The 26,705-nt window shown below is 46.6% G+C and overlaps 1 protein-coding gene across 13 annotated transcripts in view; it reads right to left on the bottom strand.

Moving 5' to 3' along the window:
- Positions 1 to 26,705, bottom strand: part of syne1b (spectrin repeat containing, nuclear envelope 1b) — an 81,407-nt gene that overhangs the window by 42,876 nt on the left and 11,826 nt on the right. For 11 of the 13 annotated variants that reach the window (XM_089004511.1, XM_089004509.1, XM_089004496.1 and 8 more), the window contains 50 exons: positions 26,533 to 26,629; positions 25,827 to 26,029; positions 25,574 to 25,738; positions 25,025 to 25,177; positions 24,813 to 24,956; positions 23,793 to 23,960; positions 23,568 to 23,726; positions 23,259 to 23,423; positions 22,537 to 22,671; positions 22,307 to 22,465; positions 22,036 to 22,244; positions 20,982 to 21,090; positions 20,747 to 20,911; positions 20,079 to 20,246; positions 19,651 to 19,830; positions 19,439 to 19,579; positions 19,025 to 19,185; positions 18,788 to 18,938; positions 18,315 to 18,542; positions 18,051 to 18,149; positions 17,056 to 17,243; positions 16,103 to 16,226; positions 15,847 to 16,013; positions 14,717 to 14,870; positions 13,517 to 14,130; positions 12,973 to 13,152; positions 12,147 to 12,297; positions 11,900 to 12,058; positions 10,974 to 11,156; positions 10,350 to 10,451; positions 9,739 to 9,942; positions 9,466 to 9,673; positions 8,945 to 9,057; positions 8,660 to 8,865; positions 8,294 to 8,440; positions 7,836 to 8,127; positions 7,235 to 7,407; positions 6,470 to 6,779; positions 6,183 to 6,347; positions 5,704 to 6,060; positions 5,392 to 5,528; positions 5,072 to 5,249; positions 4,708 to 4,890; positions 4,491 to 4,634; positions 3,286 to 3,441; positions 1,899 to 2,063; positions 1,189 to 1,361; positions 929 to 1,082; positions 464 to 607; positions 236 to 400 (listed from right to left, as the gene is read on the bottom strand). In XM_089004511.1, coding sequence (XP_088860637.1) covers positions 236 to 400; positions 464 to 607; positions 929 to 1,082; positions 1,189 to 1,361; positions 1,899 to 2,063; positions 3,286 to 3,441; positions 4,491 to 4,634; positions 4,708 to 4,890; positions 5,072 to 5,249; positions 5,392 to 5,528; positions 5,704 to 6,060; positions 6,183 to 6,347; positions 6,470 to 6,779; positions 7,235 to 7,407; positions 7,836 to 8,127; positions 8,294 to 8,440; positions 8,660 to 8,865; positions 8,945 to 9,057; positions 9,466 to 9,673; positions 9,739 to 9,942; positions 10,350 to 10,451; positions 10,974 to 11,156; positions 11,900 to 12,058; positions 12,147 to 12,297; positions 12,973 to 13,152; positions 13,517 to 14,130; positions 14,717 to 14,870; positions 15,847 to 16,013; positions 16,103 to 16,226; positions 17,056 to 17,243; positions 18,051 to 18,149; positions 18,315 to 18,542; positions 18,788 to 18,938; positions 19,025 to 19,185; positions 19,439 to 19,579; positions 19,651 to 19,830; positions 20,079 to 20,246; positions 20,747 to 20,911; positions 20,982 to 21,090; positions 22,036 to 22,244; positions 22,307 to 22,465; positions 22,537 to 22,671; positions 23,259 to 23,423; positions 23,568 to 23,726; positions 23,793 to 23,960; positions 24,813 to 24,956; positions 25,025 to 25,177; positions 25,574 to 25,738; positions 25,827 to 26,029; positions 26,533 to 26,629 — 8,955 coding nt within the window. The remainder of the gene's footprint in view (positions 1 to 235; positions 401 to 463; positions 608 to 928; positions 1,083 to 1,188; positions 1,362 to 1,898; positions 2,064 to 3,285; positions 3,442 to 4,490; positions 4,635 to 4,707; positions 4,891 to 5,071; positions 5,250 to 5,391; positions 5,529 to 5,703; positions 6,061 to 6,182; positions 6,348 to 6,469; positions 6,780 to 7,234; positions 7,408 to 7,835; positions 8,128 to 8,293; positions 8,441 to 8,659; positions 8,866 to 8,944; positions 9,058 to 9,465; positions 9,674 to 9,738; positions 9,943 to 10,349; positions 10,452 to 10,973; positions 11,157 to 11,899; positions 12,059 to 12,146; positions 12,298 to 12,972; positions 13,153 to 13,516; positions 14,131 to 14,716; positions 14,871 to 15,846; positions 16,014 to 16,102; positions 16,227 to 17,055; positions 17,244 to 18,050; positions 18,150 to 18,314; positions 18,543 to 18,787; positions 18,939 to 19,024; positions 19,186 to 19,438; positions 19,580 to 19,650; positions 19,831 to 20,078; positions 20,247 to 20,746; positions 20,912 to 20,981; positions 21,091 to 22,035; positions 22,245 to 22,306; positions 22,466 to 22,536; positions 22,672 to 23,258; positions 23,424 to 23,567; positions 23,727 to 23,792; positions 23,961 to 24,812; positions 24,957 to 25,024; positions 25,178 to 25,573; positions 25,739 to 25,826; positions 26,030 to 26,532; positions 26,630 to 26,705) is intronic. The other 2 variants (XM_089004501.1, XM_089004507.1) reach the window with 2 other exon arrangements.

Genomic DNA, 26,705 nt, shown 5'->3' with positions numbered 1-26,705 from the left:
GGGAGGAAACCGGAATACCCGAAGAAAACCCACCCAGTCCAAAGGAGAACATACTAACTCCACACATCGCATCTGGGATCGAATCCACAACTTTTGCAATGTGAGGTCAACGCGCTAACCACTAGGCCACCAGGTCGAGCATGTCATCAATATTGAAAACTCCAGGGCTCTGATTTCAAACACGAAATTCCTTCCTTGAAGGCCCAGCTAGCAAAGTCCTCAATGATGCGCCGACCTGCAATTTTTGCAGCGTCTCCTCCAGCATATCGACGTCGCCCTCAAGCTGCGTGTAGCAGCCTAGTTTCTCCTGTTCTTCTTCCAGCCAGTCCTCAAATGCTTGAAGGCCCCGTTGATAGTCTTGGTGAGCCTTCACCAGCTCCTCCGCTTTGCCAACGGCCCCCTAGGGGTCAGAAACCAGCGTCGCAATCCAGTGTTGCTTCGAAATCCAGCGACGTGGCGTTACCATAGCGTTATCTTTGATGCCGTTGTAGCGCTCTTGAAGCTCCTGCAGCTCCAGTTGGGTTACGTAGTTCTCGCCGATGCTTGCGCTCTTTGCCACCATGGTGGCCAGCAGGCCGTCGTGGCCGAGTACTTCCTCGTACAGGAGCTGCAACCGCAGCAAGGTTCAGTTATGGGGGAGGGGGGAAGGTGATCAATAGCCGATCAATTCAAATCAAAGTCACAATGTAGCAAAATGAACATTTCAAATCACTGTTGTGGCAATTTGAAAGGCGCTTATAGATCAAAGGTATGATTATTATTATTTGTGTTTGTATTCATTATTATTTATTTATCTTTATCTCTTTATTGACGCCCACATATTTACAAAGCATGGTAGTGTGGATTGATTTCGTGTTTGTCAATGGGAAGAGGACCTTGGAATAAAAAAAATGTTTTTCATTTTGTTTATTTGTCAGTTATTTGTCACCTTGGCTCTGCTGAGAAGAGCACTTTTATCTCGCATCTCGGGATACAATTTATCAGCCGGGTCCAGGTTGTCCTCCACGTGTTCCAGCCAGCTCACAAACTGCCGCACGTCCTCCTGGTAACTGGTCCACTGGGACAGAGAAGCTTCCAGTTGGCTGTCGGTTCAAAAGGGGGGCAATCAGTCTTTGGAATCCCTTCAAGTGGAGCACCTCCATCGATATTTCCACGTTTGAGATGCGCCATTGACGATTGATTCCTCACCCTTTGCTCTGAACGCACGCGGACAGCAAAGAGTCCCAAGAGTCTTTCACTTCCTGGATTTGTTCTTGGAGCGCCGCCACGCCGCTGCTCGAGGTGTTTCTTTCAACCGACTCCCCTCTGGTGATTAGCATCTTCAGCTGGATTTCCTTCTCTTGGCGTGCAGTCAGCAAGGCCTAGAACAATCCATCGCCACGTGAAACATTGTCCTGCTAACAAAGGGGAGTAAAAGGAGCTATTTTCATAAAACAGCAAAACCCTTCACTAAATCGCCATGGTGGGGTGAGGTTCAATTTGGATCGTTCCTACAATAGACTTCTGAGGCAACATAGGCTAAGTTATGCTCATGAGGTGATACCAGAGCAAATGGGGCAATCAGGCCAGTCGTAGACCCCATAATCAGTCAGGACAATAGAAGTAATCAGTGTAGCCTCAGGGAATAGTCCTCTGCTCCCCCCAACCTGAGAGCAGGGACCTATCATAGCAGAGGTCTGGCACCGCCACCTCTGGACAGCAGGGATATATATAGGGCCGATACTACCAGCAACAATTTTTAGTTCGCTGACAAAGCCTCTTGGATAAGAAGCGACACCGTCAAAGAAGTTCAGATGGCGGCTGAAGAAACCATCTCATCGATGGACCACTCCTGTACGACTGAGAGCTGACACAGGCATAAAGCTAACAAAGCTATCCAGGATATGGAATGGCGCTACCTCCAGTTTGATCATCCGGCTATCCAGGACGTTTTTATCAGCCGTCGGGGCGCAGTAGGTCTGAAGCATGTGGCTGGTGTCGGCCACCCAGTTCTGGAGCTCCTTCAGTCCGTGGTCGAACACCTGGTGCTCGCTCACGATGCGGTCGATCCGCGACGCCTTCTCCTGTTGTCCGAAAAGAAAGATGAAAATACCAAAACGATGCTCGTCGTCGTCATGAAAGTTAAAGGACACCCGACACCTCCGGACAAGTTGCCGTCATAATTTGTAAAATGACTTCGAATGACTTCGACTGAGCGCATTTGACGCATAAAGAAGGTGTAAGTTGACACCAATTGCCAGCGGACAAATCAGCCCATTTCCAACGGAGCTTGGGCGCCATCTTGTGCATTTTCTGGGCGCTACATTGGAGTCCAGACGGCTCCAATTGATACGGAAGGACTTCTTTCATCGAGTGCAAACATTTATGCTTTCCTTTTCAGAACTATTTGAATCATATTCATAACTGGATAAGTAACAAGAAAGGATCTTTTTCCCAATCTGAACTCTCTGAAGCCATTGTTTTGATTCTGGAGCAAGGCAGTTTGTAAAGGAGTATCCTGTCGTGACATCCCGAACAAAGGGGGCGGGCTTTTCTGAATCTACCGAGCTCATTATGAGGCAGTTTTGGGACACTTTATTGGTATTTTTCATTTGACTGAAAATATCAGCCTGCGTGTTTTGGCTATTTGAGACGCTATAAAATGTTTTTCTGATGTCAGTTAGGAAACAAAAAAAAATGGTGTCGGTTGTCCTTTCAATGTTGTCATAATTAATGATTATTCAATGACATAAACTTAATTGGTTCACAGAAAGTGTGTGTAAGGCAAAGATTTTGTCTTCCAAACATTTATTTCCTATAAGAAACCATTAAAAATGAGAATAATAGGTTCCCAGGTCCCCCAAAAACTTAATTTTCGACTAAATAGGCCTTAAAACTACAAAAAATATACCTTATTTTATGTATAATAAATGTGCTATGGTATTGTAATTAAAGAAATAAACTGCACGGTATAATAAAGTCATTTTATTGACCTTTGTGATGGTCATTGATGTCGTTGCCGTGGTCTTGATGACATCTGAGTGAAGTTGCCGTGCTTTCTCGGCGATAATACCCTCACTCACACTGTCGCCTGCTAGCTGCTTTTCGTTCATCCAAACAAGTTTTTCAACCTCTTCTATTGCCTGAGACCGTTGCTTAGACAACACAAAAACACCCCCAAAAATGGTGTCGGTTGTCCTTTAATTCTCAACTTGTTTCTAATCATCAGACTTTGGTATTGTACGACGCTATCGCTGACGCACGCCCCCCTAGCAACCAGAGACAAATGGCAAGGTGTTCCCGTACCTTGGTCAGGTTGTTTAAAGTGAAGAACTGAGCAGAGAGCTGCGAGACGCGGTGCACAAAAGCCTTGCCGGCCGCGTGTTCCTCCAACAGTCGCTGGGCCTTCTCTTTGAGCCTGCTGAGCTGGACTCGGTGGGAGGCGAGCTCCTCCAGCACGGACTGAAAGCGCACAAGCAGGTTTTGGTCGGAAAGCGCGCAAGAGGGAACAAAGAAGCGGGTGTTAAGAGGACTTAGCCGTAAAGGAAAGCCAACGAGACCAACGTGAGCAGAGACTTTAGCGCTAAAGTTTCTGAGTTTGGCTTGAAAACGGTGTTTCCTCCCATCTTAGCTTTCCACGTCATCTTCAACGTTAGCTTCCAATCTTATCTTTGACATCAAGACAGAGTATTAGCTTGTAATGTTAATGTACCTTCCAAAGTTAGCTTCAACATTAGCGCCGGTCTGAGCTTCGGAGGCTAGCTTCCAATGTTTTCTTGAATCTTGGAAGCCCAAAGTTTGCATCTGACATTAGCTTCAACTTTAGCTTCCAATCATACCACCAATAATGTTTTTTGTCGTATTAGCTTGTCAACACGAACTCCCAATGCTAGCTTTTGAGTTGAATCTTCAATACTATCCTTATTATTGGGTCCAGCATTAGCCTGCAATGTTAATGAAGCTTCAAAAGCTAGCTAAGATATTAACCCTCATGTTAGCTTTTATTGTTTTGTATAACCATGGAGATGAAGCCTAAAGTTTTCATTCAACATCAGCTTCAACTTTAGCTTCCAATGCTGCCACCAACGCTGTTTTATTCGAATTAGCTTGTGAAAAGCAACTCCCAACACTAGCTTTTGTGTGTAGCTTGCAATATTATCTCTATAATTAACGTTACTAACTAACGTTAGACCTAAGCTAGAGTATTAGCTTGCAATGTTATGTTGCTCATAAAGTTAGCTTTAACATTAGTCCTCGTGTTGCCTTCTGAAACTAGCTTCCAATGTTTTCTCTAACCTTGAGGATGAAGCCCAGTTTGCAACAGGAACTCCCAATGCTAATTTTTGAGTTTAGGTTCCAATATTATCCCTATTATTAGGTCTAACTTCAGAGCATTAGCTGGCAATGTTAATGTAGCTTCAACATTAACTTTTGATTTTACTTCCAAATATTATCTGGATGAAATGCTAACTTGGGTGAAGATGAGATGAGCAATTTTTCCAACATGCTACCTGCAGTTTATGGAGCTCCGTCTTCTTGGCAGGTAGATCGTGAAGCCGCGTGCTGCTCTCCTGCACGGCCATCTCGGTGGCATTCAGGAACTCTTGGAGGGGCTCAGCGCTGGTCTCAAAGTCCTTCATCTGCGACACGAGGTTCTGAAAACGAAAACAATAACTTTTCTGTTAGCTCACTACTTTTGAAAACCACGATAACCCGACATTCGCTCACTTGTAGATCGAGCTCTCTGTTGTGAAGGTTGGACGTGATGTTCTTCCAGTCCTCAAGAGCGTGACCGGTCTTCGTCCGAACCGACTCGACGTTGTCTTTGGCCGCGATCATGGAGAGACGCTCACCCGTGACCGCCACCGCGTTGACTTTGGACTGACCCAGCTCTCTGTCGCTTAGAAACTCCTGAGGAGGAAGTGACCGTGATGAGAGAACACCTTGCGCACCTAGACGACGGACATCGGGCTAACGCTAGCTTTGGACGTTCGCTACAACGTCAATTTCTCTTGTTTGATTCCAAAGTGAGCTTCAAATTTAGCAATCGTGCTACATCTGTTCCTTGTGAGAGTACCCGATTAGCAGTTACCTGGATTTTTTGCAAGCTGGTCAAAGCCTCAGAGAGATTTTGCGGTGCGTCAAAGCATTTGGCCATGTTGATCTTGGTGTTGACCAACCACCGCTGGAACTCCCTGTAGGCGGAGCGGAATCCCTGTTCCTGCAACTTCTCGTTGCTCTGGCACAACTTGGCGGCTCGGAGACTCAAACTAGGAGCAAACCCCAAAAAATAGCAATGGGTTTTTGGGGAAATCATCTGTGCATTTTAAAACTTGCTAGACCACATTCGGACCGGACTTTGGGTCTGATCACTTGTTCTACTTTTTGCAAGGTATTTGGTCGATGGAATACCTGTTGTATTCCTTAATGAGGGCAGAAACTTTATGGGATTGGGCGGCCACGTCTCTGGACAAGCGGCACAGATCGTTGAGCCGCGTCTTCAGGCGGTCGCACGTGGGCTCGGCTTTGACGAGTTCTTCCAACGTACCCTGGGGAACCGTCACAGTTTCATTTTTCTCTGGTTCTGATGTCCAAAATATGCGACTACCAGTGCAGAGTCCAAACATTTGACCGGCACTGAACAAACTGGCGAGTCTACAGGCGCAAATATTTGGACTCCGGTTCGTCGCCACTGTGGTTCTATGCCCCAGATACCAAACTCACCTTTGCAATCTGCCAGCTTGTCACCGCGTCCTCCCCATCGGTTTTATCCTCGGCCTGCCCCAGTCCAAGACGGCAGTCGCTAAGGTGACGCCCCAAATCCTCCATGTCCCGCTCCAGTTGCGCCGACAGACTACCGAACTCCTGCTCGGACGCGGTCATCTGAGAGAGGGCGGTCTCCAAATCGGCTCGGGTCTGAATCGCGGCGCGTTCCCACTGTTCCCAACCGGACAGGAGGGTCGCCTCTTCGCGCTCGATGGCCTCGTATCCCCCCGAGCCGGTATGATCTCTTGCCACTGCCCCGCATCTTTGCGCCCGGTTGAGCCTCTCTCGGCCTTGCTGTTTGGAGTCCAGGAGTTCCTGTGAAACAAACAAACAACAGACCCTGACGAATCTGCGCTGCAGTCCACGGATCGGAGGGGAATCTTGCAACCTAACAGGGGAGTTAAGTCCCGAACGAAACGGATGTGACGATCGCTCACCTGGACCTTGGCCAGTTTTCTTCTAATGGAGGCCGAATCTCCCGACAGGTCGGACCAGCGTTGGAGTTCCTCCTTGGCTGAGACGAGCCAGTCGCTGAAGTCTCTAACGGCGTCCAGGTACTGCTCGTGCTCGGACACGATGCTTTGCATGCACTGGATCTTCCCCTATGAGAAACAACACGTGGATTCCATCGTTCAAATGCTAATTCTAGATATGGACGACTCGCCCCAAAACCGACCGGCACCCTACATTTTATTGTCGGCGTATTTACACGAGTTGGCCTTACCTCAACCACGGCTGAGATATCCGCAAAATGCGCGTTGAGTTCCGCCCGCGAGTCCGGTCCAAAGGTCTGGTCAGCGGACTTTTCGTACAGCTCCACGGCCTTGTCCGTAAGACGCGACAAGGCGGCGGCGTGGGCGTCTACGTCCGCCCGGAGAACCCCGAGGCGCTCCAGGAGGGCGGATTTCTCCTTGAGGCCGGGTTGCTGGGGGAGAAGGGCACCCAGTTCCTGCTCTACAGACTCCATCCATTGCTGCAGGTGGTTCTTGTTCTCCTGGAAACTGCTCCACTGGGCCACCGTCCACTCCAGTCGACTGCGAGGAGGAAATTGGCGCTTGCTAGCTGTCTAGAAATGCCGCGTGAACACTTACGAACGGCGTTTCATGGAACACGTCAAAAAGTGAACGGGTTGAGTCGGTCGGTTTTTGGGATACCTTTGGTCAGTTTTGGAATTTTGAAGTCACACATTTGAGTGTACGAGCTAAACATGTTGACATTGGACTGGTTTGATTGGTCGAGAAATTTGCGAGGATTAGGTCACAGTTTTATTTCCCAGATTTCTCCATGGATAAAAATAAATATTATTTCATGAAAAATATGAAAATGTGGACATTTGCGAGGATTAGGTCCCAGATTTATTTCCCAGAGTTCCGCCTGAATAAAAATAAATATGAGCATTCATTTTTTTATTTTCTTTTTTTCGAATATAAGCAAATAGCTGCGTCGCTATGGGCTATTTGCGCCATGTTGTGCGTGAGGTGACGTGTACCTGTGGCAGCTGATGGAGGTGATCAACATATTGGCCCAAGCGTCCTTCAGACTCTGAAGCTGCGAGCGAATGACCTCCTGACCTTCCGTCCGCTTGTGCTTCAGGACTTGTTCCCCTTTTCCGACCGCCATGTTGAGTTTCACCTCGCCTTCGCCCTTCATCAGCAGGACATCCTAGTCCAACAACCACACCAGCTTTGTTTTTAGGGTCTTTTTCTGGAACTTTGATGATGTTACAAGATTAAAATAGATTAGATCTGATTCAATTTGTTTCAATCTTATTCAATTTATTTGTTTGTATTTGATGTATTTATTGATTTATTCACGTACAGTAAAGTCTCGTTATATCGATATGGGATTGTCCCGTTTATATCGATACTATTTCTATGCACGCACGGAGAAAATCATGGATATATCGATAGTCCCGGTTATATCGATATTTTTTCCGAGAATATCGATCGTATTTATTAATTTATTCACATATTTATTGATTTATTCCTGCTAAAAATCCAGAACTCATGTTAGCGCTTGCTAGCCAAAGTAAAAAAAAAAAAAAAACCTCGAAAAACCCCGCTGGCCATTTTCCTCGTGGGCTCTCTGACCTGCACGAGAAGAAGCCTCTTCTCCAGGACCTCCTTGTCGCCGACGGTACTGTTGAGCGAGGCCAGACGCTCCTGGACCCCGTGCAGCCAAGTCCAGGTGTCCCGCAGGGTCCGGTCGAAGGCCTGCTGCTCCTGCAAAGTCAGTTGGCAGCTTCGCCGCTCGTCGCGTCCTCGTCGCAGCAAAGCCTGATGCTGCGACTGCAGCTGAGCCGACACGCGCGTCTCGCCGCCGTCGCCTCGCCCGCCTTCGTTCAGGGCCTGCGCTTCCTGGCACAAGCGCTCAAATGAATCTCTAAAAAAAAAAATAAACAGACTTGTTGGACTCCTTTTTTTTCTCCATGTTCGAGTGTGACGTGCACTGCGTTAATCCTCCAGCAGGGGGCACCACATGTGTCCATTTCTGGGTTGCGCGGTGCATTCTGGGTAACGGAATCGAGCGGAATTCATGTGTAAGGTACCTTTCTTTGAGCGCTTCCTGCTGATATTCTTCCACCTGTTGGAGCAAAGCCTTTTCTGGAGCGCATTGTTTGACTTGGAGCAGATCTGAAGTCATCTTCTCCATGTGCTCCAACCAACACTTGAGTTTCTTCAGGCGACCTTCAAATCTTCCAAAAAAAAAGAAAGAGAGAGACAAATGTTTCATTTGACTCAAATATTTCCTCGGCTTTCAAAGGACAACCGACACCACTTTTTTGTTTCATCAGAAAAACGTTTTTTTTTTTTTTTTTTTAAGAAAAACGCAATTTTAAACAGATGGCTTTTGAAACTAGGGAGGGAGTCAATATAACGGCTGTTAGGTGGAAGTGAATTGCAGAGTTTCTTACCCTTTCACGAGCGAGGCGCTGTCCTCCAGGAGTTGTCGGTTCTGTCCGCACTGCTCCACAAAGTTGTCCCAGTCCTGCTGGATGGAGGACAGGTGCTGCTGGACCTGGCCGGCGTTGGCTTTGGGGAGGTGGAGCAGGAGCTTCTCCCCTTCCTCGCAAAGCCGCCTTAGATGGAGCTTGCCTTCCTCCATGCGCTCCGTGGCACCCTGAGAAAAAAAAAGAAAACAGAAAGTCTCTGCGTCCGTCGGTTCTCTCGTCACAATCCAATCCAAAAGGTACACGTACCTCCAGTTTCCGTAATTTGCCTTCGACCGCGTGAGCGTCTCCGGAACGGTCGCCGCATTCTTTGACAATCTCCTTCTGCTCCACAAGCCAGCGGTGGAATTCCTCAACTTGATCTAACAGATGGGTCCAAAGAAAAAGATTTGGGTCTCGGAATCACCTCGCCGGTGGATTTAGCCTGTGAGCCGTGACCTTCGGAACCCTGCACACCACCTTCTCCCACGAGGGGGCAGAAGTTACATTTTGTACATCTGCCCCCATTTCGAGCTCAGATAACTCCAGACCCATGTCACTTGGGAATTAACTCTTTTTTTTCTGATGAAAGAAGAGAGTCTAAGGCTTCGAACGCCGTATTGAATGTTGATGTAGTAGCAATACTCAATATTCTGTTGGTCCCGCAATTCCAGTGACAATGACACAAACCCCGGCCGGCACTGGAATGGACACATTTTTGACCATCGTCTGGCAGTGAAGGAGTTAATATGCTCGTGACTCCGCGGTGAGGGACCACCGAACTTTCTCACCGTCGAATTGCTGTTGGAGGCAGTTCTGGCGCGACGTCAAAGTCCCGGCCGAGACTCGGTTGACGCGCTCGTACGTCTTGATGAGTTGGCTCAGCGCCGAGCCCAAAGTGGAAAGCTCCTCCGAGGGATATTTGCGACAAAGGTCGTTGAGGTTTTCCCTGGCGGCCTCGATACGTCCTTGCTGATTCTCAAGCTCTTCCTGAAGTTCCTGGCGAGAAGGGGGCAAAAACACGGAGGACGCTCTTTCCGGATGAGACGCGACGGGAGCCTCACCTTGACTCGGAAGATGTCTTGGTGATGAGAAGCGGCGGGAGAGGACACCAACGAGTCTTCGGCGCTCTTCAGCCAAGCGGACATCTGCGCCATGTCATGCTCCACAACTTTCTTCTGGACGTTAAAGTCTTGCAGGTTTGCGCACGCCAGCCCGTGCAGCTTCCCAACCGAGTCCATCTTCTTCCTCAGGTCCTTTTCCAGCAACTGCGGCCATTGGACCAAAGGCTTTGGCTCCCGATAATAATAATCATAATACTAATACAGTCAAGTCTGGTTATATCGATATGGGATATATCGATAGTCCCGGTTATATCGATACTATTTCTATGCACGCACGGAGAAAATTACATGCAAACAGGGTCGGATATATCGATAGTTCCTGTTATATTGATATTTTTTCGGACTCCCTTGAATATCGATATAACGAGACTTTACTGTACTAATAATAATAACAACAACAGCAGCAACAATTTAATAATAATTAAATAATCGATAATTTGTAATAAAAACTAACAACTAATGACTAATAACGAATCAATAAACAAACAAACAAACTAATGAATAAATTAACTAGCAAAAAAGAGCAGGGACGGGGAAGGTTTTGGACCTACTTGCAGTTTTGGGGGAGTTTCCTGACTTTGGCTGCTCCTCTTCAACTCTGCCATTTTGCTTTGCAGATTTTCCAGTCTTACTTCCTTCTCACCAATTTGTTCCTGTGGGTGTCAAAGAGAACTGCGGCCAAAAATATCTCACGGCTGGTGACACAATCAGTGAGAACTTTAATTTTTGTTTTTCATTTGTAGACAGACTTTTCATTTCATTTCATCAAATTTAATTGTATTTTAATCTTCATTTTAATTAATTTTATTTTTGAGTTATTGTTATTTAATTATAATGTATTTCATTTTAAATAATTATATTTTTTAGTTGTTATAATTAATTGTAATCCAATGTATGAGATGAGATGAATGAGATGCCTGCATATACAATAAAAGACAATAAGAAATCAATTGAATGGACAAAAAGGCAAATGCCGCCCCCTTGTGGAGGAGAAAAAAACCATTGCCATCGGTCTGGCCAGCGCTTTATCGGCACCCAAGTAAGGACAACAAAACCTGAACAAATTCATGAATGCCGTCATATTTTCAATTTGTGAATACATTCGGGACTGGCAGTGAATTAATTCATGATAAATTCATGATGTCAGATACAAAAAAAAAAAAAAAAAAAGTTACCTGAAGCAAAGCGAGTTTCGCCGCCACCTTGTGGCTGTCATTGAGATTGTTGAGAGTCTCGTTGATGTCGGCCAGGCAGCCGTCGGCCCAATTTTCCACATCGTCGGCAATTTGCTGCACATCCTCCCACAGTCGCAAACTTTGCTTCAGGCGCTGGAGATTATCATCCAGCCTTTCCGACATCTGCTTTCCGAAAAACCGAGTCGGTCGGTCACTTGAACAAACGGAACAGAATACAGTGATACCTCGGCTTACCAACGCGGGAGCTCACCGACTTTTCGCCTGACGAACTTTAAATTCCGAGACTTACGGACTAGTTTTCGAACAGCGCCACAGTGGCTGGCGGACCAGTTTTCCACACCCTCTCTCTGAGTGCAGACGTGGTTTGTTATCGTGTGGAGTATTTTCGCTATTTATGGGACGGAAAAAGACCCCACCACAGCTAGTAGGGGGACAGTGAGTGAGGTTATTATCGGCAACTTCACTCGGATATCATCAAGAGGCAACGATATCAACGACCATCGCAAAGGTCAACAAAACCACTTTAGTATACAGTACACTTTATTTCTTTCATTACAATCCAATAGCACATTTCTTATACATAAAATCACGTCTGTTTTGTGTAGTTTTAAGGCTTTTTTTCATAGAAAACTACTTTTTTATGGGGACCTGGGAACGGATTAGTCACATTTTAATGGTGTCCTATGGGAAATAAATGTTTGGAAGACGAACTTTTCACCTTCCACACACTTTCTTAGAACCAATAAAGTTTGTAAGCTGAGGTATCACTGTAATTGGTTGGGATATATCATTTAGAGCATTTACAGCTAATAGATAGTCAGCTAGCTAGCTAGCTAGCTGGATCTTGCGTTTTAATGAGCTTGAAAGATTATTGTGACGACCATTTTGTAATATTTTTGACGTACGTCCAACCAGCGGTCCACCAAGGTCTCCGTCTCCTTTGTGAGCGTTTGCGTTTGGCACTCCGGAACCTTCTTGAGCTCAACGGCCAGTTGTTTCCCTTTGCTGGAAAACTGCTCCAGTTCCTGTTGCTTGTCGGCCATGATCGTTTTCGCCGCTTCGTGCTGAGCGATGGGGGAAAACGGCCAATCGGGGGTGAGGCGTTCCATCGGTCGCAAGTTGAGAACGACCGGAGCGGATTTGGGTTCTGACCTTGTTGAGGGATCGCTTGGTTTCCTGCCGGTCCTTCAGAACCGAGCTGATATCCAACAGAGGTTCCGTGCTCTCCATCACGCTGCTGATGGCGGATTGGAGGATTTCGTAGTCTCTGGTCAGCTCGGTAAGAACGTTGCACTGCTCCTGTCTGTCAAAAAAAAGGAAGCCATTTTGTTTTTTTTTGTTTTGTTGGTACTCTGAATCAAACAAAGAATCATTTGTAGCGCTCTTACTTGGCCACATGGGGGCCACTAAAACAAAAAAAAAAAAAACAGATTACATCAGATTTTTCTGGCCATGGATATGTATCAACTCCTCTCAGCTCATTAGTGCAGCACTAATATGAACTCATTGACTGCCAGACGATGTGTCCACTCCAGTGCCAGGGTTTTTGTCATGTTCACTCAAATTCCAGCACCTGCGGAATATTGACTTTTAGGAATACGCGTAAGAAATCTTAGACTCTCATCTTTCATTAGAAAAAAAAAGTTAATTCCGAACTGATGTGAGTCTGGAGTTATACGAGCTTGAAATGAGGGCAGCTGTCCAAAATACAATGCATTAAATACATATTGGTGTATATAGCGCCCCCTTGTGGAAGGGGTCTGATCGGCGCTTTATCGGTACCCCAGCAAGAAAAACCAAAACCCGAACAAATTCGTCAATGGCGCTCCACGTCATATTTTCAATAAATTTGGGGAATGGCAGTAAATGAGTCAATCGGGTCTTTGCAGAGGATCAAGAATATACGACTGTGAGTATATAGTCTGTTGGCGTCCAATCTTTGCTCAAAGGAGAGGTCGCGGACGACAACCCGCAGTACCTCTCCGCAATGAGCCTCTCGGTGTCCTCCCGGGTGGTCCGCAACAGTCCGACCTCCTTCAGCGCCTGCCCGGCGAGGTCCGGGTCTCGGCGGGCCAGTTGCTCCGCCTTGTCTGTCAGCCATTGTTCCTCGTGCCGGTGCGACTGCAGCTCGTCTTCCAGTTGATTGAAGAAGCGCAACCTGGAGGGGAGGGCCAAAGTTTTAGGGGGGCGGGGCTTCCACCTGGGAACATCTCCCGGCTCGTCAGTACGGCACTAATACGGCGGTTCTATGTGGAGTGTTTTGAGAAGAGCCCACTGGGAGCATCTCTCAGCTTTTCAGCACTAAGAGAGTCAATCGTGGCAGAGGATCAAAAATATATGACTGCGAGTCAGTGGTGAATGGGCATTGTGGCTAGGGGGGCGGGGAACTTTGGCTACATCGAGAGTGTCCCCACAAACGCACCCGAGCTACTAAGGCTGTGTCCATTTCAAGGGTCATCAAATTAGAAGAAGCTCCGATGTGTTTCTCGGGCAGCTCAAGCTTTTGTGGTTGCCGCGGTTACCTTTGCTGAAGAGCCACCAGTCCGGCCTCTTTCAGGCTGCGACGCTGCGCTTTTTCTTCAATGTCCTCCACGGCTTTGAGCAGCCGCTCCTCGCGCTGCCCGAAAGAGGCCCACAGAGCCGCCGAGGCCTCGGCTTGGCTCTGCTTGGTCCCCAGAAGGTTCCGGAGCGCATCCAGCTGGGCGGCGAGGCCATCGGCGAGCGCCCGGCACGATTCCCCGCCGCCCAGGCGCAAGTGGCTTTTGCGGAGGCCGCCGTCCAGCTCGACGGCCAACCTTTCCAGGCGGCAGACGTCGGGCGCGGCGGCCGAGACCCCCCGCCGCAGCTCGTCCGCTCGGCCGCGGTGCCAGCGGCCGCCGCTTTCCGCCGTTTGCCGCAGGGCTAGCAGAAGCGAGGCGGCGGCGCCGTGCGTCTGGCGGAAGGCGGACACTTTTCCCAGGCACTCCAGCCGCAGGCGGACGAGGCGTCCGGCCTCCAGGTAGGACTGGACGCGGGCGTCCAGTCGGCTGCGCAGCTGCTGCGCGGCGCCGGGATGGCAGCCTTGGCAGAGCGTCTCCGCCTCACCAGCTAACTCCTCTTTGGCGCTAGCTTGCGTCTGCAAGGCCGTCTGGATTTCCTGCCGAGGAACGTTTGGGAAAAATCAATCTTCCGATCTTCCGATCAAATGTCAACAATTGTCAATTAATTTGGTCTTTCTTAAAAACAAGTCATCAAACAAATCAATAAAAAATAGCAAGAAATAAATATAAACGCATGTAAACAATACATATAAAAAAAAAATAAATGCATGAATGAATGAATGCATGAATTAATTAATAAATGAATGAAGTAATAAATAAATAATTGAATACATGCATGAATGAATAAATAAACAAATACAAATGAATTAATAAACAGATAAATAAATTCATGCAAGAATGCATGAATGAATGAATAAATAAATAAATAAGGATGGGAATTTTGGGTTCTCACGTCAAAAATTGGAGGAAAAAAAAATCAGATGTCACATTTGTAAAAAGAAGTTCCATTTCAATAAAATAAAATAAAATAAAATAAAATTGCAACTTTAGACTCATCTCAAAAATGAATGTAACATATAAAAATATATCTATATTGATATATATATATCTATATAAAAAATGATGAGACCGCGAGCAGCAAAAACGTCCATCCAATCAATTGCCAGGCGCCGTGCGGCTTACGTTGAGTCGGGCGTTGGCCGCCGGCAGGTCGCCGAAGCTAATCTGGGAAGCGGCGCGTAGACTGCAAAGCGTGGATTCGCTCCACTGGGAGAATTTGTCAAGGTGGCCGTCAAAGTCGTCCAGGAGGGACAAATGCTTCTGGAGCTCGTCCACTCTGGACGACAAAAACAAACGCGCAACATTTGCCTTTGGCATGACGAGCGGTTAAGCTAGCAAACCCAAAGCCTTGGATCCAATTAGCCTCCGGAGAAACGGACATTTCGCAGCAGCAACGTGATGAAAGGAATCAAAGTCCAAAAACAAAATACAGGAGCTGCTGTAAAGGCAGCCACTGTCGCGGCGCCATCTTGAAGTCAAAAGAACAAAATAAGACACAACAACAAAAAGACACTCATTCAACTTGAAGCACTTTCTGCACACTCTTTGTCGCATGAAGCGGTTCTAGATGAAAGAGGAGAGCATCAAAGTGTCCTTTTCACCAGTGGATCAGGGACGTCATGCTGTAAGCATGCACACGTCTGCTACGAGCTCAATGCTGAAATTTTAATAATAATAATACATTCCATCCATAAGCGCCTCAAGGTCACTTTACAGTCAAAGAATACGTTTTTCTGTGGGTGAGCAGCGGCAGCCATACGCGGCAGCGTTCACTCAACACGCAAATAACTCAGATAGAAAGCTAGCTAGCTAGCTAGCTAATAGATAGCTAACAGATATCTATCTAGCTATCTGGCCAGCCAGATAGCTATATAGATAATACATAGCTAGCAAATATGAGCTAACGGATGTAGCACGCTCATTCAATCCCTTGAACTAAAACGCGGACATTCCAATAACAAAACTGAATGACGGAAATTTTATATGAAATGATGAATTATTGCAAAAGAAATAACAAATGGAGAGTGGCCTTCCACAATTCCATTTCTATTGATAGCCTTCACCTGCCGTAGCGTCAATTTCCATTGACGAGAAGAATGATCTGACATTGTGAATCCGCTTCAATTCCAAGCAGCGACAGGTCCGCATACGCATCAGCGGTTCCACATCACGCGCTAAGCTACGCTGTTTAGCTTGACAGCAAACTGGACGACAAACAGGGTTTTGTGAAATGAATAAAAATATGACAAAACCTTTTGGGAAGAGCTTCATTTTGGGCCCGCAGTCTCGTCCGCAAGACGTCCAACTCTTCCGTCATTTGGAACGCCGTTTCATCCGGAACGTTGGGATAAAGTGACGTCCCGAGAGAAAGCAGTTCGGCGTGAGATGATTCCAGCGCCCCGATCTCTGACTGCAAGGCCTGAAAATTCATGACCCCCCCCCCAAAAAAAATAATAAGAATAAGAATAACTTTATTTCCCCGTTGGTGGGTTTCAGGTTTGCCCGTACCCGCAAGTCCCGCAGCTCGCCGCAGAGTTTGCTTTTGTCGGCCGATAGACGGCGACATTCGGATTTGAGGGCCAGCTCGCTCCTCTCCAGACAGGAAAGCAAGTTGCAACGTTGTTTTTCATACCTGCAGTCAACACAAGTGGAAAACATTTTGGTCATTTTTGGGGAGAATAAGAATAAGAATAAGAATCATCATCATAATAATATTAATATTAATAATCATAATCATAATCAGAATAATAACAAGCACAATAACAATAGTAATAAGAATAGTAATAATAATAATAATAAGGATAATAATAATAACAACAATAATAATACTAATACTACTAATAACAACAACAACAGTAATAATAATAATAATAATAATAATAATAATAATAATAATAATAATAATAATAATAATAATGCATGGAGCAGCTCGGTAGTCGAGTGGTTAGCACACTGGCTTCACAGTGCAGAGGTCGCCGGTTGGCGTCCCGGTCCGGCCTCCCTGTGTGGAGTTTGCATGTTCTCCCCGGACCCGCGTGGGTTTTCTCCGGGTCCTCCGGTTTCCTCCCACACTCCAAAAACATGCACGGCAGGCAGATTGACTCCCACACTCCAAATTGTCCCTAGGTGTGAGTGTGAGAGTGACTGTTGTACGTCTTTGTGTGCCCTGCGATTGGCTGGCAACTAATTCAGGGTGTCCCCCGCCTCGTGCCCGAAGACAGCTGATAGGCTCGGGCAACCCCCGCGACCCTAATGAGGAAGAAGCGGAATGGAAAACGGATGGATGGATAATCGTAATAATACATTTAATTTATAAGCGCCTTTCAAAACTCTGAAGGACACTTTACAGTCACAGGGTATTTTTTCTGCGGGTGAGCAGCGGCAGCCACACGCGCCAGCGTTCACTCAACCCGGAAGTAACATAATAATCCATAAATATAGGCAAAATATAGAAAGTATACCTCTGCCAAGCTGTTAGGAGGTTCTCCAGAGCGCTCTGCTTGATTTTGGCTTGCCGAGTGCTTTCTTCCAAGGTGCCCGTTAACCCTTGCACGGTGGCCTCCGCGTTCTCCTTCTGGCCCAGTCGCCGGGCGCCGGCGGACAAAGACAGCAGCGCCCCCTTCAGCCTCTCCACTTCCTGACACACGTCCTGCGGGGGGACGGACGGACACGCGTGAAGACAGCGGCCGGTGGTCCACCTTACAATCATCAGACATTTCAAAACTCGGGTGAGCAGTGGCAGCCACGTGCGCCGGCGTTCACTCAACCCAGAAATAACTCAAATAGCTTGAAAGCTAGCTAGCTAGCTAGCTAGCTAGCTACCTAGCTAACATTGCTAGACAGTTAGCTAAGTAGCTAGATTAAAATCTAACAGAAAAGAATGAGTAAGAATGAATACATAGAGTAAAATATAGAAAATATAAAAATAATAAAAAAATAAAAAATAAAAAAAATATATATGTACAGTATATAGGAAGACATATAGTAAATATATAAAAAAATAAAATAATAATAATAATAATAATAATACATTTCATTTATAAGCGCCTTTCAAAACTCTCAAGGACACTTTACAGCCACAGGATATTTTTTGCTGTGGGTGAGCAGCGGCAGCCAAACGCGCCAGCGTTCACTCAACCCGGATGTAACAGAATAGATAATAATACATAAATATAGAAAAAATATAGAAAAAATAATGTAAAATAACAATAAATAATAATAATAACTATATATATAAAATATATCATAAAAAATAAGATAAAAGAATAATAAATGAATAAATAAATATCGTAAAAAAATAGAAAATATAAAAATAATAAAATAAAAGAATAAATAATAACAAAAGAATAGATAGTAAACAATATAGTAATACAACAATAACTCTCTCTCGCTTTCTGTATATATATATATATATATATATATTTATTTTTTATCCCAAGAGGTAAGAATGGAGCACCAAGTGATCGTGAAGGGCCTTGTAGGTATCAGATGAGGAAGCGCACGTCTTGATTGGCTCCTCCAGCTTTGACGCCAGCTCACGCAGTGATTCTTGTGCCTAAAAAAACAAACAAAATACGATAAAAATAAAAATGACAAAAGAATATAAAAACAAATGAGAAATGGAGCTCGAACATAACAAGAAGGAACCCCGCCAGAAATGGCGAGATTCCGGGAGCAAAGCGCCAATCCAGCGTGGGTTGCGAATTCCTTTTTGCGGCACCTCTTGGAAGCTCCGCGTGAACTTCTGCTGTTGCGAGAAGCTTTCCCTCAGCCGGCCGCGAAGCCGCTGCGCGCCGTCCCTCAGCTCGTCCCAGTAGCGTCCCATTTGGGTCAGGCGGGCTTTGATGCGGGCCGCCTCGCCCGACGAAACCAACCCTGCCAGATCCTGCCAGGCGGCCTCCAATCCGGAGAGAACTCCGGCACGCTCTTGGAGCTCCGCCTCCACAACCTGGAAACGCGGAAACGTACTATCGGACCAAATATTAACAGCGTGCCATTCGAAACAACCATTTAGCATCAGTTAGCATCATGCTAACACAAAAAAAAAACATGAAAAATGAGCATCCATGTGACAGCGAAGCAACAGATGAAAACAAACGAGTATAAACTCATAAAGACTGACGATATGAAGCGGAACATATTCTTTATCCTCAGCAGAGAGCGCAGCAAAATTGTTCAGGATGGTTGGGGTACCTTGACCGTCTCCATCTGTTGCTCCAGCGGCAAATCGCAAGCCTTCAAGGCGTCCAGTCGCTTCTCCTTGTCAGATATCCACGAGGAAAAAGCTTCAAAGTCGGCGGCGAAGCCGTCCCACTTGATTTTCATCTCCTCGGCCGTTTTCACACTACAGCACAAAAAGGCCGACATGATGTAAGAATGTGGCGGCAAAAAAGGCGCAGCGCGGGGAGTGGGTCTGGAGAAGAAGCGCACTCCTTTTGAAGGCCGGCTTCCACTTGGTCCACTTGCTGGGCGAGGGCGCGAGCCTGCTGGAGGAGCAGCGCCTTGTTTTGGGGGCCCACTTGGATTTCCGTGGCTCTCTTCAGCAAAATGTTCACGTGCGACGCTTCGGCTTCGCATTGCTTCAGGAGGACCTGCGACACATCAACGCGAAACCACACTGTTTTTCTTGGCTCCTTTGATACCGCGACGGACTGCTGAAAGAAAAAAATATATCCTAAGACTATTATCTATAATTGGCCAATCAAGATCAAAGCGGTGTGCTAATAGCGAAACATCGGTGGGCACAGATTACTACATTTGGCCGGGCGAAAAAAAAGGAGCTAATATGTGTTGTGAAAGAATGAGCCTGGACGGGGTGAAAGCGAGGATTGCGGCGGGACTCACTCTGGCCCGGTCCAGTTCCACCGCCAGGCTCTCGGGACTGCAGAATTTCAGCTGTCGCTCCGCGGCCGCTCGGGCCTTGCTTACAAAGTGGCGCACGGCCTCCTGCTGGCTGTCAAACTCTTGCCAAGCCGCCAGTGCGACCTGACCACGGCAAATAAAAAAAGGTCACCGCCAACCACGTCACCGACGACGACGACTCGTGCGTGGCTCACCTCCAAGCTTTGCTCTTGCCAATCCACGCTTTGCTCCATTTTTGCCACGGCGTTCTCCAGGCTGCGCAGGTCCTGCCGCAAAGCGTCTCCTCCCGGGCCTTCTTCGGCCTGCAGCTGCTGCCCCCGATGCATCAGCTGCTGGACATCTTTCCTCTTCAGCTTCAGCCGTTTCACAACTTGCTACGGGGAACGACCGTTGACACCCGTTAGTGTAAAAATGTGTCCGGTCCGGTGCCAGGGTTTTTGTCATTGTCACTCAAATTCCAGGATCCACAAAATATTGACTTTGAGGACGACATCAACATTTAATACCGCGTTAGAAACCTTCGATGATCTCCGAAAAAAAAAAAGTTAATTCCTAATTGATATGGGTCTGCGGTTATCTGAGCTTGAAATGGGGGCAGCTGTACAAAATACAATGGAAGCACCTGGTGAAGCAGCAACAATTGCTGCGCTTCCCTCACGGTGGGACAATCCAGGATTCGGGAGACGTCAGCCTGAGCTTCTTTCTGCGCTTGGAGAAGATCCGCCAAAGTGGTCTGCACTTCCTCCCCAAATTGAACGCAGTCGCCCACCGCCAAGACCGTCTTCTCGGCCTAATAAAAAATAATAATAATAAAAAAAAAATACACTCAGGGCTGAAAATCAATCTCAAAATGGAGGTCAATCGGAGATGATTAAAAGAAAAAAAAAACATTTATTTTGAAGAAAAAAATATTTGTGGATAGGTGTCAAACTTGAGGCCCTCAGGCCCGCATCTGGTCCGCCAAATTTGTTTGTTCGGTCCACAATAATAATAAAAAAAAAAAACAAAGTCTTAAAAAGTCAATCTCAAAATGGAGGTCAATCGGAGATGATTAAAAGAAAAAAAACATTTATTTTGAAGAAAAAAAATATTTGTGGATAGGTGTCAAACTTGAGGCCCTCGGGCCCGCATCTGGTCCGCCAACTCTGTTTGTTCGGTCCACAATAAAAAAAGTCTGAAACAATACGGGTTCAATCTTGCGCAATCGGGAAGCGAACAGGGAATCCCGAACTGGTATGGAATCGCCGATTTAACCCCGAGAACGTTTGGAAACGCCGAGTGACGACTGACCTGGACGAGAGACGAGAGAAGAGCCTTGAAATCCGCCGAGAGCTTCCCGAGGGCGTTTCCTTGCTTTTGGGCGTCGTCGTCGGCGCAAATCTCCACCAGGACGGCCATGCGGGCTTTGAGTCGGCAAAAGTTGCCTTCCTGAAGCTCGGCGTCGTTTCTCAGCTCCTGCCGCGGCCACCCAGCAAGACAAAGAAGATGGCGCAAAAGGCGGCGGCGGCGGCAGCAAAAAACCTACCGTGACGGCCGCCTTGACTTGAGCGTATTTCCTGGGGTCGCCCGCCCGCTTCCTCACGAGTCGCAGTTGGCTCTCTTTGGAGATCAACCAGCAGGAAAGTTCGGCGTATCTGTTTCCACACCAGCAAGGTGAAAAGTCAATCAATCCACCAATGTTTTTCTTTTCTTTGCGACTTTTTCCTTTTCACCAAAAATGAGACATTTGCAAGCATTCGCATTTGATTTTGGAGAGCAACGTTAGCATTTTTTTGCTGATTACGCAACAAACCGACCAAAAACTGTGGGTTTTTTTTTTCGTCCCATTGAAGTTGCCGCTGACATTTAATCGCCAGCAAATAAAGAAGAAAATGGCTTCCTTTCTTTCTATCTATTTGAGTGAATGCTGAATGCCGAGCTAACTCGCTATTTGCTATGATGATGATGATGATGATGATGATCTATTTGCTATTTATGATTCTATTAGCTATCTGTTGTCTGGCTATCTAGATGACGAGCTAGCCCAGCTAGTTAAATACGGTAAATTGAAAAACATTTTACAAATAACATAAACTATAATAATAAAAAATAAAACAGACTACAAAAAAACACATTTTTCAAACTGGTTCAGAAATTGTTCAAAAATTGGCGGCTTCTGTCGAGTGCACCTTATTATAGTTCGGAAAATACGGTAAATTATTATTATTATTATTTATTTTTTTGTAACCAAAAACCAGACTACAAAACCACATTTTTCAAACCGGTTCAGAAATTGTTCAAAAATGCCAAAAGTCGGCACCTTCTTTTGGTTGCATCTTATTATAGTTTGGAAAATACAGTAAATTATTATCATTATTATTTAATTGGATTTTTTTTTTAACAAAAAAAATCAGGCGACAAAAAGACGTTTTTCAAACGGGTTCAGAAATGGTTCCAAAATCTCAAAAGTCGGCGTCTTCTTTCGGGTGCACCTTATAATAGTTTGGAAAGTACGATAAATTGAAAAAAAATCACTTTTTTCAAACAATAAAAGCCACGACGTTTGAACACATTTAAATTTGAAAGGTGGCTGAGCCCACCTGGCGTTGTAATCCTCCCATTTATCCGGGTGTCGCATGAGCTTCTGATGCGTGTTTTCGATCTCCCGGCTCAGCTCGGCGTAGTCCTTCCGGGACCTGTCGAGAATTTGGCGGGCCGAGTCACCTTCGGGGAGCTTCTGGCAGAGTTCCTCCATCACGCGCAGCCTCTTCTGGCAGAGGGACCAAGGACCCTTTTCTCGGAAGAAGGTCTGAGCGGGACAAAATGGCCGCCGTCAGCCCACGCGTTTCGGCGAGGGAGGTCGTCGCTCACCCGGTGCTCCTTGACCAGCCTCTCGCTGCCCGTGCCGTCCAGGTGGCGCTTTTCCCGTCTCAGCTCGGCCCGGCACTCCTGCAGCGGCGCCGCCATCTCGCTCGCCTCCGCCTCCACTTTGAGGCGGAGGAGGTGGACGGGAGCGTCGCTTTGGACGTCCTGACAAAGGAAAACATTTCAGGAGGGACATTTCCGAAGCCGCCCGGCGCCGTCGCCGTCTCCGTTGTCACCTTCCAGTGTTTGTGCAGCGCCCGCACGGTTTCCTGCAGCGATTGTTGCTGCGGCTCGGGTAAAATGTCGGTGAGCTCGTCGCAAGCCTTGAGGAACGTGTTGAGGACGCGCTGGTCCAGCTGCCCGAAGAACTCCTGATAAAGTCACAACATTTGTCACGTACGTGCATTTGCTCAGGCGACTCTCCTTCCAAACAGTAACTCCCTCCCTCCCTCCCTCCCACCTCCTCCTATTCCATTCCATCAAGCCACCAATACAACCACTTGATTTTAGAGTACAGTTTATTTCTTTCATTACAATACAATAGCACATTTATTAGACATAAAATAAGGTCTATTTTGTGTAGTTTTAAGGCTTATTTAGTCGAAAATGATGTTTTATGGGAACCTGGGAAACGATTCATTCTCATTTTAATGGTTACCGATGGGAAATTAATGTTTGGAAGACACACAACGCTCAAAATGTCACCAAAATAAGAGACAAGTCGACGAATCAGTAATTTGCACCACAAAATAAATAAATAAGTAAGCAAATAAATAGACTAAAATAAAATAAAAACCAACTCAATCATCACCACATTGCTCAAAATGTTACCAAAATAAAAGACTAGTTGACTAACCAGCAATTTCTCACCGCACAAAAAAAAAAATCCCATAAAATATAATACTGAAAAATAAAATAAGATAACATGAAATGAAAGGCAATGCAGTACAATTCTCACCGTGTGCTTCTTGAGCAAGTCGTCCGGGTTTCCCCTTTCCGTCAGGCAGCTTTCCGCCATCTTGAGAACTTTCTCCAGTTCCAACCGGGAGTCGTCAAAGCGCTTCACGAGGCCTCGGTTGGCCTCGGCGCGCTTCCTCCACTCGGTGGCTTCCTGAAACATGGCCTGCGAACAAAAGCAACATGCGTGTATTGCACCTGCCCCCATTTCAAGCTCAGATAACTTAGGAATGACCTCTTTGCACCTCCGCCGGCGAATAAGCTCATTGATGCAAAGGAGCCTTCGCAGGCAGAGAAGGAAGATGTTTACCTGGGAGGAGGCCCGGAGGTCTTCCAGCCGCTTCTCCAGGAGGCTCATATCCAAGTGCTGCAGAGTCTGACTTTGCTCCATCAGCTTCAAGATGCTCTGGTGATTCCTCTCAATCACCATCAGACACTTTTTGCAGCTTTGCGTGGCGGCCGCCAACTCCTGCCACAAACGAGGCGTCAAGCCCCGTCCGTCCTGGGAGGACCGAGCCTCCCGGCGGTGGATCACCTGACACTTTACTTTGAAGTCGGCGGGCTCCTCGGCGCGGCTTCCGCCGGTGACTTGGCTGGCTTTCTCCAGAGCTTGGTAGAAGCCGCTGATGTTCTTCTCCATTTCTTCCAGGGGGGGTAAGAGGGACTGCGACTCCTTCAGCAGAGGCAGACATCGCTCCCTCACCTGATGTCCGCAGAGAAGGGAAACAAAAATTAACTCATTCACTGCTGGACCGTGTGCAAAAAAAAAAAAAAAAAGTGTCCACTCCAGTGTCATTGTCACTCAAATTCCAGGACACACAGAATATTCACTTTTAGGACTACACAAACATTCAATGCAGCTTTAGAAACCTTAGAGCTTAGACTATCTTCTTTCATCAGAAAAAAAAAAAAACATTAATTCCTAAGTTATATGGGTCTGGAGTTATCTGACCTTGAAATGGGGGCAGGTGTAGAAAATACTTTTTGATTTATATAGCGCGTTAAAAAAAACAGCCGAAGCTGGAATAAAGCGCTAACGTTGACAAAAGGCAAATGCTGCCCCCTCGTGGGTGGGAAAAACATTGCTGAACAAATACGGGAATGTGATTGGTTAAATGCTTAAATACGAAAACACACGTCTGGAAGCAGCACAACAAGGGAAAAGCAATGAAAGGAAGCTGAAAGACAATTTGGAATTACAGTAAAGTCTCGTTATATCGATATCGGATATATCGATAGTCCCGGTTATATCGATATTTTTTCGGACTCCCTTGAATATCGATATAACGAGACTTTACTGTATTGAAGAAAAATTACGGACAAAATATAATTCACATTAGTCTGTGATTCAGATATTTTTTTAGGCCAGCAGAGAAGGCTTTGCAGGCTTTGACGGCCCATCAGTGTGAAAAATAGAGCTTAAAAACGACTCAAAGCAACACCCACGAACCAGATCGCAGCGGGCTACTTCCTGGGTGGTCGCTAAGCAACCGTCGGCAATCGTATTGTATTGTATTCCGTTTAGAACGGAGTCCGACAAGCCACGCGGCCTCACCTTGCCGAGCTGCTCCTTGACGGACGTCATCACGGCCGTCATGTGAGCCGCTTCGTCCCGCGCCGTGTCTTTGCTTAGCAGCTGGGCGCTGCGACCCGCCGCTTTACACGCCGCCTCCATGGCCGGCACTTTGTGCTTGATTTCCTGTCGGGTGAGCACGTTAAAAGCAGCGCTTTGGCATTTCTGAAAGGGGGAGGGGCTGGTGAAAATACCTCCACGTCCTGAGCAAACGTGCGGACGTTGAGGAAAGACACTTGCACGGCGGCGTTCAGCTTATCGTCGGTGGCGTCCATGAACATTTTCAAAATGTTGATGCCGTCCTGGTAGTCGTGCCTTAATTTGTCCACCTCGTCCGCCCTCGCGTACTGACAACGACAACAAAACAAACAAACAAACAAACCCCCCAAAAAAATCCACTCTTATTGTGAAGTCCGAAAAGTGAAACGGAAGTCAAAGATGTCAAATAGATAGAAAGCTAGCTAACTAGCCAATAGAGAGCTAGCTAAATAACTACATCAATAGCTAGCTAGATAGCCAGCTACCAAGCAAGATCACTAAGATATAGCAAATAGATAGACAGACAGATAGCCAGCTAGACAGTGAGCTAGCCATCCATGTAGCTAAGAAATAGTAACTAGCTCGCTAGCTGCTTGCGGCTGTCATCTGTTTTGACCCATCTGGGATGTCTGACGTTAGATCTGGCAAGCCACTCTGTTTTTATTAATTCTTGCTAACGCGTCAAAAGAAGCGAAGGTACGTACATGTTTGACTTTGACAAAGAGCTCCCTCCATCGGCCGTTCAGGAGGAGGAGTTGCTGCTTGAGGTCTCGCGACACGCCGTCGTCGCACGTCTCGATGAGGAAGTTGCCCGCGTCGTTCATGTCCGTGTGCTGCTGGACCCAAAGCGACAGCTGGCGGAAAAAATCCTGAAAAACACAAGAGACGCCGCCGATCGTGCCCATATATGGACAACAGCCAATATGGATGACGATGGCCACTCGGAAGGCAACTCACGCGCTTGTCGGGCTCGGCTCGGCGGAGGACGCGCTCGGCGTCCTCCAACCAGGCCTGCAGAGCGTCCACGGCGCGGCCGTACTTGTCCCAGTTGGAGAGGACCTCCTCCAGCATGCTGCCAACGCTGCGCACCTCCAGCGACAGGTTCTTCCACTGAGACGCCGCCTCGCGCAACAATTTGCTCACGCCCTCCCTTTCGTCCACTGCGGACCACAAGGTCAAGGTCAGCCCCGATGACCCCCGAGCGCACTATTACCACGGCGACGGTATTTCAATGACATTTAACACATCAAATACAATGACACGAGTACTGTTATCTCGACTGTCTGAAATAGTCAACATCACGGTGAGAAGACAACACCGTGATTACAATAGTTATTTATTTATTTATTTTTTATCACCACAAAATATTTTTTTCATATTTTTTACATATTATTTTTTTGTTTTTGCTGTCAAAGATTCATCAAAAAATGAGTTTTATAAAAAATCAGTATATCAATATATATAATCAATCTATTTTTATAAATAATCAGGAGATGACCGCTGGTGTCTCGAAAGAGGCATTTGTTTGACGTTTACTTTGACGGTCAACTCCGAGTGGCGTTCAAAATCTCATTTTTGGATGAATCTTTGAGAGCAAAAGCTAAAAAATAACCAGAAGCCGAGCGAGCGGCGGTATCTTGAAAGAGGCATTTGTGCGACTGACTTGAGGCGTCCGACTTGACGTAGACGTCGGCCGCTCGCTTGAGTGCCGAAAAGAGGAGGTCGTAGCGCTCCGAGAAGCCGTGGCCCTCAATGAAGGCCTAGAAACGTGTTTGAGAGGGAGCTTCCGTTAGCGCGGCGCCATTTTGGCGTCTGGGCCATTTTGGCTGCGACTCA

Source organism: Hippocampus bargibanti, linkage group LG09 (genome assembly GCF_051943395.1).
Source record: "Hippocampus bargibanti isolate YZ-2025 linkage group LG09, ASM5194339v1, whole genome shotgun sequence".
NCBI classification, from domain to species: domain Eukaryota; kingdom Metazoa; phylum Chordata; class Actinopteri; order Syngnathiformes; family Syngnathidae; genus Hippocampus; species Hippocampus bargibanti.
The sequence above is the reverse complement of the archived record's forward strand: the minus strand, read 5'-3'. Positions and strand labels throughout refer to the sequence as shown.